Source organism: Dama dama, chromosome 18 (assembly GCF_033118175.1).
Source record: "Dama dama isolate Ldn47 chromosome 18, ASM3311817v1, whole genome shotgun sequence".
Taxonomy (NCBI): Eukaryota; Metazoa; Chordata; class Mammalia; order Artiodactyla; family Cervidae; genus Dama; species Dama dama.
In genome coordinates, this window is record NC_083698.1 from 41,098,718 (window position 1) to 41,113,006 (window position 14,289).

General features: G+C 34.3%; 1 protein-coding gene across 4 annotated transcripts in view; it reads right to left on the reverse strand.

Moving 5' to 3' along the window:
* Positions 1–14,289, reverse strand: part of PHTF2 (putative homeodomain transcription factor 2) — a 130,896-nt gene that overhangs the window by 27,742 nt on the left and 88,865 nt on the right. For all 4 annotated transcript variants that reach the window (XM_061165158.1, XM_061165160.1, XM_061165161.1 and 1 more), the window contains 2 exons: positions 5,779–5,965; positions 4,112–4,267 (listed from right to left, as the gene is read on the reverse strand). In XM_061165158.1, coding sequence (XP_061021141.1) covers positions 4,112–4,267; positions 5,779–5,965 — 343 coding nt within the window. The remainder of the gene's footprint in view (positions 1–4,111; positions 4,268–5,778; positions 5,966–14,289) is intronic.

Below are 14,289 nucleotides of genomic sequence, written 5' to 3' on the forward strand. Positions count from 1 at the left end.
TTTTATATTTATTCCTCTCTCTTTGCCATGTTACCACAACAGTTCAGATTTCATCATTCACACTTTATTTGCTGTAAGACCTTCCTTATTGACCCCTATCTGAAAGGCCTTTCCCTATTTCTAGATTAACCTTCAGTGCAGCTGCTCTTTCATTCCTCAGACTAAAATCTTTCTGTGGCTTCTCACATTCCTTCAACCTGCATGCTTGTCTTTGAATGTGCTACTTCGGACCCTGTTGTCTACTTCTACAGCAACACTGGGCTCCTCCCTAGCCCCTCAACACCACTTGCTCTTTGCCACTCTAGCCTCTAATCATGTTCCTAGCACTTACTGCTAATCCTACTCTCCTTTAAATTCTACTCTACAAAGTATCAGGAAAATACCATCTCTACCCTTTCTAGCTGTCTTACATTGTTACTGAATCATCTACCAATGGGGAATAAAACTACCTACCTTAAAGAGATACTGAAAATTAAATGAGCACTGTGGATTTTAATGCAAACCTAGTACAAAGCAGGGGCTCAACAAATGTTAGTTTAAAGCTACTCTCTACCCATGGCTGATTCATGTCAATGTATGTCAAAAACCACTACAATATTGTAAAGTAATTAGCCTCCAATTAAAATAAATAAATTAAAAAGAAAAAGAAAAAAGAAAGCTTCTCTCTATTTAGAGCAATCATTTTGTCCCTAAAGCAAGTTATTACTTTTTATGTTCATTTAATGACAAATTTTGCGTTGTTTTCTGGCATCTGAAATTTACCTATGTTAATTAAATGCTCAATGTAGTTCATATTCTCAAATATGTCATACCTCTTCAACATACTATAAGTCCATGAAAGACAGAAACCAAACACTTTTTTTTGGCCATCATTAGCACAAATAACAAAATATCTTAAATGAATTAGATATATTATTGATAATTAATTTATTGATACTAGGATGGGATAACATAAACATAAATTCAGTGTACTGATAAGAGTATTTATGGGAGGAGCATGGTTTGAGAGAGAAAAATTTCCCAGAAGAGCTGAGCAGGAAAATGAATAAAGAAAGAAAAAAGGGTAAAAATAAGTCAACTTTGTTTTAAGACATACACTCCCAAAATACTTCAGACTCAGTAATGTCAACCATAATATTTGAAACATAAGCTGTTTTCATTAGATAGGAAGACACACTGTATTAAGTAATCAGTAATTGCTAAATCAAAATTTTTTATGAAACTAGATTATCTGTAACTTATTTCTGATGCAGACTTGCTAACCAGATACAAATATAAGTAATAAGATTAAAGGCCTGATAACTGTTTAAGTGAAACTAATGGGTGATTTCAGGGATTAAAAAAATGTTATGTAATTCTTAATAAACATATTTCATCAAATATTCATTGATGAGTGGGCGATTTCACAAACGTAAAATCTAAAAATTGTTACCTATAATTGCTTACATTTCAAACAGAATTTTACCTGTAATATTTAGGTGGTTAATGGCCACTTTAAATTTCACTACAAATTGCTGAATTAAGCCTAAAAGTAGGAAATTTTAGAACTGAAGAAAATAGCTCAATAGGTCATTTAATACGGTTTCCTCTGCTTATCTCAAATCTCTAGACTGGTAGTTTCAATTGAGGATACAATCATATTAAGAAAGACTATTTATTTGAACTGAAATAGCTGAAGGGACGAAGCATTTATAACATAAATGCTTTGTGCCAGGCAATTATGCATAATCTTATTCAAACCTAACAATCTGATGAGGCCAGTCCCCTCCCCTCCCCACTGTACAGAAGCAGAAACTGAGACTCACGTAAGCTAAACAATTTTTCCAAAGTCACTTAAGTCGTCTGACTCCAAGCCCACTGTTTCTTCATTACGCTTCCCATCATCAGATGAAAAGCTAATTCACAACAAAAAATAAAAACTGAGACACTTGCAGAGTTAAACAAAGCAAGACAGAGCTAAGAAATAGTACAAATGCTTAAAAGGAGCTACCAATTACCCAGGACATCTCCTATACCCCAGATAACCAAGTAATTCCACCACCACCTTCCCAATAGGAGACTGGAAGAAACCCATCAGAAGAAACCCAGCAGAAACAGCCAAGGAACCAGGGTAGGGAGTTGAAGGCTAAGAGGCAGGAGGGTTAAGTCAAAGTCCAAGATACTGAATGGCAAGATCACACCTCATCCCCAATCCCCTTGGTGCCAAACACCATGACAGCATGGTATAGTACCTACCACTCCCATGCCAGTAGAAGATTGGATGATTTCTTCCTGAAAAACAAAACGCCCCTACGAAGTATATCTAGAGATGCTAATATCTGGGAGGCTTGCAACAAATGGCTGAGCTCCTGAAAAGTACTCTTTTGGTGAGGCCCATCAGTCCTGCTCCTGCACAAAGTGTTTCCCCAAATGATTTATTTGTGCCTCACCCTAAAAGAAAACAGTATCACCAGTAATTTGAAAAGTACAGCAATAACTACATATAGATGCAAAACAACACTATAAATCCTGTTTGAATTTTACTTATTCAAAGAAGGTTTTGTTCTGCTTTTTTAATAAAAAATAAGAACAACTTTTCAGTTGGTTTAACTTGAGAGTAAAAAATTTTGAAATACAGCCTTTAAATATCCTTTAGCCTCAAGTTCCTCACTTCACAGATGAAGAATTTGAAGATCTGGTTTATTTTTAATGTAATCCTTTACATCACTTTTAAAAGATTTAAAACAACCAATGCCTACTCATTAATTATCAGCCTGACTTAGCTTGGAATCTGGAAGAGTTGAAGAAACATTTATTTAAAAGTTAAGACTAGCAGAATAATGTTCTGTCTTTCAAGAATCTCAATATCAGGACTTCCCTGGTTGTCCAGTGGCTAAGACCCCTAGCTCCCAATCCAGGGGGCCCAGGTTCGATCCCTGACCAGGAAAATAGATCCCACACGCGGTAACTAAGACCTGGTATAGCCAAATAAACAGTTTAAAAAAAAAAAGAATCTCAATATCTCAAAATACAGCTGCAACTCAAGAAAAGTAAAGATTTGGGTAAAGAAAAGTAACTTTAAAGCCAAATACTTTATTCTATAAGAGAGTGGAGACCTCTTTTTATAGAAGGTTCTGAATCCTTTCCAGGACCAACAGACTTTCACCTGTTTATAGACTATGAATCTCACAAGCGTGGTTATCTGGCTTAGGAACAGGAGATGGAACATCAGTTGTGGGCGAAGAGGCAATGAGCAGACACACTGGCATTAAGTGTCTCTCTAACGGCAGCCACAAATAGAAGAAACAGCCATAGTTCACAAGAAAGATTAACTAGAGACAGAATCACAAAGAAAAGCATAGAAAAAACAAGTAACTCCTTTAATCTTAAAACTCTTAAGGTTTTCATATTACAACATAGAATAATATTAGATTTTTCAGAAGTTTGACTCTAAACCATCAAGAAAAAAAAATATATTCTAATATAGTACAAAAAGAGCAGAAGGTAACATTTATCAGAAAGTGACAAAAGGAGTAATTCATGCGCCCTGAAGAAAGACAATGTTCTATCCTTAAGAAAATGTGAAAATACAACTGAAAAATCTTTTTCTATTGAAATAGTTTCCAGAGATATGACAACATCAAGAGATGTAATAAAGCTGGAAAAAAGGTTTAAAGAAAAACACACATTAATAAAGAAATACAGAGTTATAGAAGAAAAAGGAATTGAATTTTATAGTCTGGGGCAATGTAACTAGTGACAGTGCCATGAAGGAAGTCACTTAGAATAGTAACACTGCTATAATTTAGAAGTTATAAAGCCTTTTCAAATTGTGGAAGTCTAACATGGGAGTTCACAGACTGTCTCTCCAGAATGCTCTTTAAAAGAAAACAACAAACTGAATGTATGAATCCTCAGAGATGGTGCACAAAGTGAATAAAAGTGTGTGGCTATTTATATGTGAAATATATAAATCTAAAAAGTACTCTTCTATAAATCCAGATCATATTAACAGTAAGATATTGAAACTGATGGGAGATATTTATTTCAGTAATACATTCAATAGTTGAAAGAAGTTGTAAGTTAAAAACATATAGATACATATGCACAAATGTAAGGCCAAAGTAAATACCTCATTAGGGTAATGTTTCTTATAATGGTGTGACTTTCTATTCCGAAGAATGCTCTCAGAAGTCCTGTCTGCATGACGGCGCAATGGGTATCCTGTTTCTGGACCTTCTTCACTGGAGACTTCATCAGAGACATTTGTTACTGTCCTTTGGGTATCCTAAGTTAGGAGTATGCAAAGAGGATCACTGGTAATTTGTGACTAAACCTGTAGCTTTAAAACTGCAAAACTTTAAATTATACATACATATATACACATACCTTCAAATACCTTTAAAAATTTCAAAGTAACTGATTAATACCACCTGATTTTCTAAAAAACGTCTTAAATCAGTGACTTTGGTACTGTTCTTTTAAGAGTAACTCAACAGTCATTTATCAAATGTTGTCCTACAACGTTTCTGTTCAAAAGATCTGAAATAGCTTATAAAATTATGAGAACATAAAACAGTATAAAAGTAGAAAAGAGACCCTTTCAAAGAAGCTGAGAGACCTAAAATGAATTTACTATTTTCACAAACCAAAAATGCCATAAACCCAGCCCTGATTTAATAATGGTTTACAAGGCAAGAGGAGGTGACTGGTAGCCAAATGAAACACATATCAGACAGACAACATCATGTACACATTAAGACACCCAGATTTGAGAAATTCTGAAACCAAGAGACTTCAGAACAGATATTTTATTGATACTTTCATGTTCCTCTTATAGAATGTTAGTAGGTAATACATACCTGGAAATATGTTTGAAAACTGCATGACTAAAAACTTCGTTTGTTGAGACATGCTAGTGATGTGAGGTTCACATTACCAGAGAGTTAAATGCCTCAAAAATCTAAAATTATGGTAAGGGACTCTATTTTACTGCCACTCCATGATATTTATTATACAGCTACAGGTACTGAAAATATATGTACTGTCAAGCAATAGCACATACTTTACTCAAATAGAGACTCCTCTTTTCTTCATTTACTATTCCTCAATACCCACATTCATGCTTGTATTTCTAAATGTAACTAAGGTATTATCTTTTAATTTGACCACATTTTTTTCTCTGTAACAGCTTTTAAAGAAAAAAATTATTTAACCAAAAAACTTCAGGGAAATGAAGAGAAAGAAGATATTTATAATAGGCTATGTTACAATAAATCTAGGGTTTCTTTTAGAAAAGTAAATAAACAATTGTTATCCTTACGTATTTTCTCTGTAAAAATTTTAAAAAACAAAACAAATGTGCTGACACCAAAGGTCACAAAGGTAGGAAAAACAAAGTAAGATTTTCTTATAGAGAACATTAAAGGAAAACCAGGGTTCTAGGTTAAGCTTTTAGATTAACACAGATCTTCCATTTGAAACAAATTCATTTACACATATGGAAATAGAGAAATAAAAAGGTTTAAGGAACATTAATTATAAATTTAAATCTAATTTAACATTTTAGAAAAATTAGAGTCAATCAATTAATTTAGAAGGTGCCAGGTTATAATGGAAATCAGGCTTATTCACACTACTTTATCTATTTTCATCATTATCAGTGTGATTTGTAAAGGCTCACAGAATAAATTCTGGAGAATATATATACACTGAAGGGTAACTACTATGTCTAAGTCACTTTCCATTAACTAATGTAAAATCACACAAAGTATTATTATTTTTTTTAATCACACTCACTTTGCTGGGGATATTCCTCAGTGTTCCGGTGTTCCAGGTTGCCTCTTCCGGTCGAAGAGTTTCACACTCAGGTTCATGGCTTTGTATTCCATCTTCGCTGCTTTTAACAGTCTTTTTCCCATCAAGGGATACGTAGCCATTGTCAGTCTCAGTTGATTTATCAATTGAATTCTTTGCTTTCTTTGATCTAAAAAGAAAGATATGTGAAACATGTTATATAGACTTAGTTTATTTTGGATAGGTTACCAGTAGAAATTACAGTCTGCTAAAAATTAAACATGGTAGCTATTTCTCAGATTTGAATTGCTATCTTATATTTACAATAAGTAATTCAGAAATATAATATCATAAAAAATAAATATGAAAATCAAGGTCCTATTTTACCTTACTTTATAAGTTTTAAGGTTTTACAAACAGCAATTCTAAGAGACATGCCCTAACTTATCAAACAATATTTGGTCAAAATCAACCGGTCTTTGAGCAAAACCTAAGATTAAAATTTTGCCCATTTTATTATGGTTAATAATATACTTTTAAAGACTAATTAAAAAAAAACTACCTCAGTAATTACAAAGTTAAGTTACAATTAGTGGTTTAGCTTAATTTTAATACTCTCCCTTACCCAAACACTTTACCATAAGTGTGGATACCTAAACACCTCTGATAAATTCATTTTAATACACAATGGGGACACGGGACCTTTTGTAACATAAAAGCACAAGAAAAAAGGGAAAACTCTGATAAAATGTTACATAATGGAAGAGGTAAAAATGAAGAACACAAAGAGAAAGAAATAACCTCTTTCACCCACTGAAATACTCCAGAAAAAAATAATCAGTAATCATGTAGCTTACAAGTATCTAAAAGACTACACTTGAGGTTCTTCATTTACAGGATTAAGTTTTTCTCAATACATAATATGTAACATGGAAAATAATAAATAATTTTTGATTAATAGGCAAATGCTTGAGGGATCCAGCGGGTGAAAGAATGGCTATCCAAAAGAAATGGGTAGTAGAAGAAATACAATGCAAATCCCATACAAACTTTAAATGTGCTCAATGCAGATTAAGTCTATCATAAAACATTATTAAAAAGCAATTGTGTCTAATTGTATTCAAAATAAATTCCCTTGAATTTTCTCCAGAGTATCCGTTTTGTAAGACAGGAAAAATATTAGTACAATGCCTTCATGTAGGTCAAAAAACAGAAGAACTTTTAAATGGGGAGGGGGGAATGTTTCTTTGGGGAAAAATGTTATCTTTAACACTACAGTTGCTCAGTTCTATTGGAATCTATCAGAACTGTACAGGACACTGTAACTCATCTATGCTAAATACTCACTTTGGAAACAATAAATCAGAAATAAAAAGAGGTCTAGATGATTAATTTAAGGTCACACAGCCAGTTAGAGCAGAACACAGACCTTCTGACTGAGGTTTATTCTCTTTATGATCTTCAACAGCCCACTCTTTGGGAAACTGCCTGTTAGGATTTCTTCCTAACACACTCAAAGCCTAGAAAGTTTGTCTTACACTTCCGACCTTCTCCTGTAAGATTACAAAAGGGGACAGACAGATCATCCCTCCCATGTGCTCTACAGAGCTCCAATGCATCCTTCCTGGTCACGAAGACCAGATCTTCACAAAGGTGCAAGACGCAATGGGTCATTCTTTCTGTATGACCCTAAGGGGCACAGAGAGACTAAGGGCATGCACTACAGAACAAAGATCATTTAAGCGTGGCAGACGCAGGGAGCAAAATGAACTGTGGGAGAGAGGAGAGACAGGGCAAAAGAGAAAATAAAAGGTGCAGAGAACCCCTGTGACCTTCTCTGCCGAGAGAACTGTCATTTACTGTTCCCTTTACCTCTCCCTGAACACTGTGCAACATGGAGATGTAGAAAAATACCAAAAGAAGTGAAATTACTTGACCTTATAACAATGTGGGAAACTCAGACAGTGAAAGAGTGTGCTGGAAAGGTATTATGAAGTTTCACGGAAATTGTACTAGGTTGGAAAGGGAGGAGTAAGGCCATGAATAAGAGGAAAGGAGACTGGAAAGTTAGTAGAAGAGAGTTATTAATCAGCCAGGATATGCAAGGAGAGAAATTTATTCGAGAAGAAAGATGAAAATGTTGGAGCTAAAGTCCCCAGGAACATCCTGAGAAAGATCAGTAGACAGTTGATAACGCAGGCCTAGAAGACAATTGTCAAAGCGGAAAAAGTAGCTGTAACCTTGACGAGTGACCCAGAACCCCAAAGGATCAAAATATATGAACCTAGGAAAAGGGCTTGAATCTGTAATAATGGCTGCTTTAAAAATATTTCTAAGGAGAATGTATTCTTTCTTTACCAGGACAAAGTAAAGACTGTATTAAGCCAAGAGAAAGAGTTCTAGTAGCACTCATTCCATACACCTTTCAGCTATCTCCTACTTCCTCTCTTACCTCTGCCTCCTTCCCATTTTCTCTGGGCTGTTTCTCCCAATATCTCCTCAAATTGTAAGTAATGCTGTCAGAAGGTATGAACAGTAATTTACTAAGCTACAGTAGCTATTTGATATTTTTCTAAATGCAGATAAGCTGAAAATCAAGCTGAAATAACAAAGAAAATACTAAATGTAAGTACCAACCTCAGGGTTTACAAAGCAGCTTAAAATACAAATTGAGGCATCCTGGCAGTGGCTGGTAACAGCAGTGGTAACACAGAGTTGCAAGAGCATACAGTAGCTGGAATGGAGCAGCAGGAGTCGCCCAGCAACAGACAATGGCAACTAATCTGAAGGCAGTTTTAGGGCAGGGGGCAAGGTGCAGCCCAGAGGACTGGAGATGGGCTATCAATACACACAGAGGATTAATCAAATAAGTATATTAAGGACTGGAACCAGGTTTTTCAGTGACAGAGAATGAAAATATAAAGAGGAGAAAAGATACAATAAGCTTTGTGGTATTGTATCTGTATTGGAACTATCTCTGAAAATCCATGGCTTATACCTAGACAAAGAAATAAATATAAATGTAAAAGGACACACACACACACACACACACACTTTCTAGATCTTTCCACTGAGAAGGCTCCAGGGTGCGACACCACAACAGCAGTGAGTGTATCCAGCATTCAGAGCTTAGTTCCCACACACTACTCTCCTTGAAGAAGCAGTTCATTCCAAGCCTGAGGAAGAGAAAGTACAAGTTGAACCTGGAAACATTTTGTTGTGCTAAACAGTAAGGAAGGGTTCAGAAAATGGCAAGGAAATCCCCAAAAGAAAAGAAACTGCTCTAAAGTATCCCCTGGCCAAACTGAAGTCAATCTAATCATCCAAATAAAAAATGACAATAACAAATTGAAAAAATAAAAATCCCTAAGTAAATGATTAAGGGAAAGCTCTTCCTTAAAGTGAATGCTAAATAATAAATGTAGAAGGAAATGATGTAGTTAGAAAAATTACCATTTGGCAACTACCATAACTCAAGCAAGAACCATCAATGGATGCTAAAACTAGAAAGTGATGGTGGGATGAGAAACGGGTCATTTTTATAATGTATCTCTACACAGGATATTTGTTGATTTCAAAGGAAAAGTATATAAATTTACAGTGGAGAAATTTAGCTGCTGCTGCTATTGCTAAGTCGCTTCTGTCGTGTCTGACTCTGTGTGACCCTACAGATGGCAGCCCACCAGGCTCTGCCGTCCCTGGGATTCTCCAGGCAAGAACACGGAGTGGGTTGCCATTTCCTTCTCCAGAAATTTAGCAGACACTATCTTAATCAAGTGATTCATATAAATATCACTAGTGAGGAACAAATCTACACTGTTTGCCACCTGATAGTACACAATGATATTCCTACCAAAAATGTGGAACTGGGTTTAAATATGAAGAAATATCACACAGCTAACTCAGTGGTGCACTGCTAACTGTTGAAAAACCAGCTATCCAGGTGTAAAAAGTCCTTGTCTGTAGTGTCCTCTGATTTCCATGGTGTAGATAATCCTACCATGACCAGTTTCAAGTACCAACTGATGATGCTGAAGACAGCATAGGGAAGAGATATACACTGAGCTCTCATGAGTCACCTGGAACTAGAAGCAGAAAACCACTGCATCAAATGCACAAACCCACATTAAGGGACATTCTACTAAGTGAATGCCCTGTATCTTCCAAACTGTGAAAAACATGAAACTTGAGGAAAGACTGAAGTCTGTCCCAGAGTGAAGGAGACTAAAAAGACACGACCCCTGAGTGTGGCATATGATCCCAGATTAGATCCTTTTGCTGTAAAAGATATTAATAGGGACAATTAACAGAACTGAACTGGGTCTCTGGGTAAAAAATATATGGGAGTTCTTTGCACTGTTCTCTCAACTTTTCTAATTGTTAAATAACAATTGTTAAAATTGTTTCAAAGTAAAATTATACATTTTTAAAAGTACAAACTGATTACTTTAGATTTTAACATAGGAGAAATGCAGGAAGGAGAAAATGTAGGAGAGCTAAGTTAAAAAAAAATGTAGGTTAAAGAGGTTAAACCTCCAGGCAAGGTTTAATTTTACCACTGATTGCTATATCATTCATACTGTCATTAATAGTTGAAAGTAAGAACTTCACGGAATAATAATTTCTCAAAAGGAACACAGATTACCAAGACTCAGATTTTAAGGAATTCCTCCCATTTCTTTACAAAAGATAATAAAACTGTTAGGGAAAGGCAGTGGGAGTGACATTCAGTTTTAAAAAACAGATAACTGTGAAATACTACTTAGAATACATTTTTTAAAGGGAAGTTACTTCTACTTAAGACAACTTAAAAATATTTTAAAAAATAAATTGAAGGGAGTTAAATATCATTTTGATTTTCTTCCTTTTTCTTTTTTTGGGGGGATCATTTAATAGAATTCCCTCTTTTACAGGAGATAATTTAGTCAGTTTATTATTTTTTATCAATATTAACAGCACATTGATTTTAAAATAAACACATGTATCTAAATCATCATTTCCTACCAAAAACAAAAAGCAGGGTAGAAAGAATCTAGCTAGGAATTAAAATCCTACAGTATAGAAAGATATGGTGCTTTTTACTATTATCTACAAAAAGATCTTACCTTTTGATAGCTACATTTAAAGCATATAATACAATCGCCTAATAAAACCAGAGTTAACAATGGGCAGTAAGGTTAGTATCTTAAAAGAGGAGATATACAAGTCTATACTGATTTTACTTACTCCACAATAGAAGTGGGAATTCTTGCATTTGGCCTTTTTTAATTGAAGTATTGTTGATGTACAATATTATTTTAGCTTCAGCTGTAACAATATAGTGGTTCAGCATTTATATATTGCTGCATTGGATTCTGAACAAAAAGCATTTGCAATGACAGAATGTGCAATTTCATTGCCATGGTCATGGCTTATAAAGGGGCTAATAACTAATAAACACTTTCGGAAGGCATGACCTGTGTAATACTTTCTTTGAAGTATCATGCTTGACGTTCAAAGGAGGTAGCTCTATGTCAAAAATATCTTAGGAGGACATGACTTTAATTGCCTTAGCTCCTCCGTGAGACACAGTGAGAGACAATTTGGTTCTTTTTTGAAAAAAATGTAAATAAATTTTGTACATGTACATGTACGATCTACACCATAAATAAATGATGAAACTAAATTTTTTCACATTAAAACTTTGGCCAAAAAGTCAACACAACTTTTTTTTTTTTTGTAACATTCAATTTTTTTTTTAATTATTTTATTATCAACACAACTTTTAAAGAACTACTTAGCTTATGAAATATCCAATCTACTATGCCAAACATGAAACTTAGTATGTTTCTACATTAAAAAACCTAGTCAGATAATCAAGAACACTCAGAATACTCTGTATTGCTATGGAAAAAAAAAATATTGGAAGTATTTTTTTGGTGCTCTCAAAACTATTCAGAGGTATATAAACTGAGCCAATTGAAGATCATGCTTTCAGTACTAAAGGACATTAGACATGCTAAGAAAAAAGTTAACAGCAGCAGGTAACTCTGCTCTAGAACACAGTATGAAATTTCTGGTCCTGCTCTCATTTGCACATGGTTAAGAATCAAGGGGGAGAGAAAGTTATAGAAACAAAATGCATAAAATATAAGAGAATGACATAGGGGCCTATTACAACCATCACTGCTTTCTGGATCTATGACTACACCTTGATTACATGCTAACATACCCCTTTCAAAGACTCTGGGGACCCTATGTTTCTCTAGGTATCCTCTATCACAAATAAGTTTGAGAGGTGTACCAAATTAATTTATTTATAGTACCTGTAATCTTTCTAGGATCAATCCAACTCTAAAATACAGTGACACTAGCAAATTTAATAAGTTATCTAGTTGTGTCCATAAGATGGTCTTAAAAATCTGGGAAAAGCCAGAATACACTGGCTTTTACATGGTCTTCATCCTTATCTGTGAAAGACATGCAACATAGCTTCACCCAGTCGACAGCTTAAACAACTGAACTATTTAAACTACAGTCAGTAAAAGCCAAGTTTTAATCCCTGTATCTAAAATTTCTGGCGGGACTGCATACTACTTACACTATGCAGTATACTCCATTATGTGAAGAAAATCAATTTACTAAACCTTTAATTTTCACTTTAGTGTTAAAAACAGTAAATATGGAAGCTAAACGGAACAGAACACTTCAAGGTAGGTCAGTTACGCAGAGGAGTTAACATGTAAACCTGGTTTTATTCTGCTGTCTCTAACTTACCAATTCAATTTATATAATTACTTTTTCTACTCAAAAGCATAATTCCAAATGTTTTTGTTTTAATGATATTGTGATAGCCAAATGAAATCTTAAAGGATATGAAAGAGAACTTAGGATCTATCTGAATTTTGAAACAGGTACCATGCTAAAGAGATGTACAACCTAGATGCAATTCTTCATATTTAATCTTTCTATAATTATGCCAATTTAAGACTATAACTAACTGATATTAAAGTGCTAAATCCTTAGGAAATATGACTGATTTGTGTATCTTTCTAATTGATATTTTGTCTGGCTCAGTTTTCTCAGGTTTACAGAATCCCTTTACAATAATTCTCAATTCTTTTCAAATGAGAAATATTATGCCTTACTTTATTTATTTTATTTTATTTTAGTCTTAATTTTTTTCCCAATTATTTTTGTTAGTTGGAGGCTAATTACTTTACAATATTGTAGTGGTTTTTGCCATACATTGACATGAATCAGCCTATGCCTTACTTTAAAAAGAAAAGTTTTATCTTAAAAATGAAATATACTTAGAAATGACATTAATAAGTAGTGCCTAACATAAATACAGGGTATTAAAAATACAGTTTTCATTGTAACATCCAGAAAACCATCAACTCACCAAACACAAAGCTTAGATATTTGTGTATTTATGCATTTATTTTTCCATCAGTTATGCTAATTCAACTTGTTATCACCAGAAACAACTTTAAATCTCGGTTGGTATTTCAGTTTAAGCACTCTGTGACTTATCAAAGCCTGAAAGACCAAGACATCATCAAGATTCCAGAACTCAGTTTAGAACTTTTGAAATTAACATTTTTCTTAAGATCTTTTTATACCCAGTATTTAAAACAGTCTCATTCATATGCTGGCAAATGATCCCAAATGAGACAGTTTAAGATAGTGCTTCTTTAAAAACAGTCAGATTACAGTTGTCATGATTAAAGGGAATAAATCCAAAGGGATTTAGCCATTATGATATCAATAACTAGGAGTCAAAGTATGATACAGCCCCAAAAGATGAAAATTAAAGTCTGAAACTCATTTGACTTGACAAACATGGCAGAATTCTAAAGGCATGAACTGACTAAGTTAGGAGGATTCTGAATACTACATATTAGTACAACACCAGTTTCAAATGACCAAAATATCTAAATGATCCCCTCAAAGCAAAACATGTCTACTATGCCATTGATACTTGCTTACAGAAAGTCTTGAGAAACATTTAAAAAATTGACTCTGCAGTGATAAAACTATCATATTTTCACTGTCAGAAATTAGAGATATTTATTTATATTCATAAAATTCTCCAAGCTAGGCTTCAACAATACATGAACTGAGAACTTCCAGATGTTCAAGCCGGATGTAGAAAAGGCAGAGGAACCAGAGATCAAATTGCCAACATCCACTGGATCATGAAGAAAGCAAGAGTTCCAGAAAAACATCTGCTTCAGGGACTAAGCTAAAGCCTTTGATTATGTGGATCACAACAAACTGTGGAAAATTCTTAAGAGGATGGGAATACCAGACCACCTTACCTGCCTCCTGAGAAACCTATATATGGGTCAGAAGCAACAGTTAGAACCAGACATGCAACAACAGACTGATTGCAAATTGGGAAAGGAGTACATCCAGGCTGTGTATTGTCACCCTGGTTATTTAACTTATATGCAGAGTACATCATAAGAAATGCCAGGCTGGCTGAAGCACAAGCTGGAATCAAGACTGCCAGAAGAAATATCAATAACC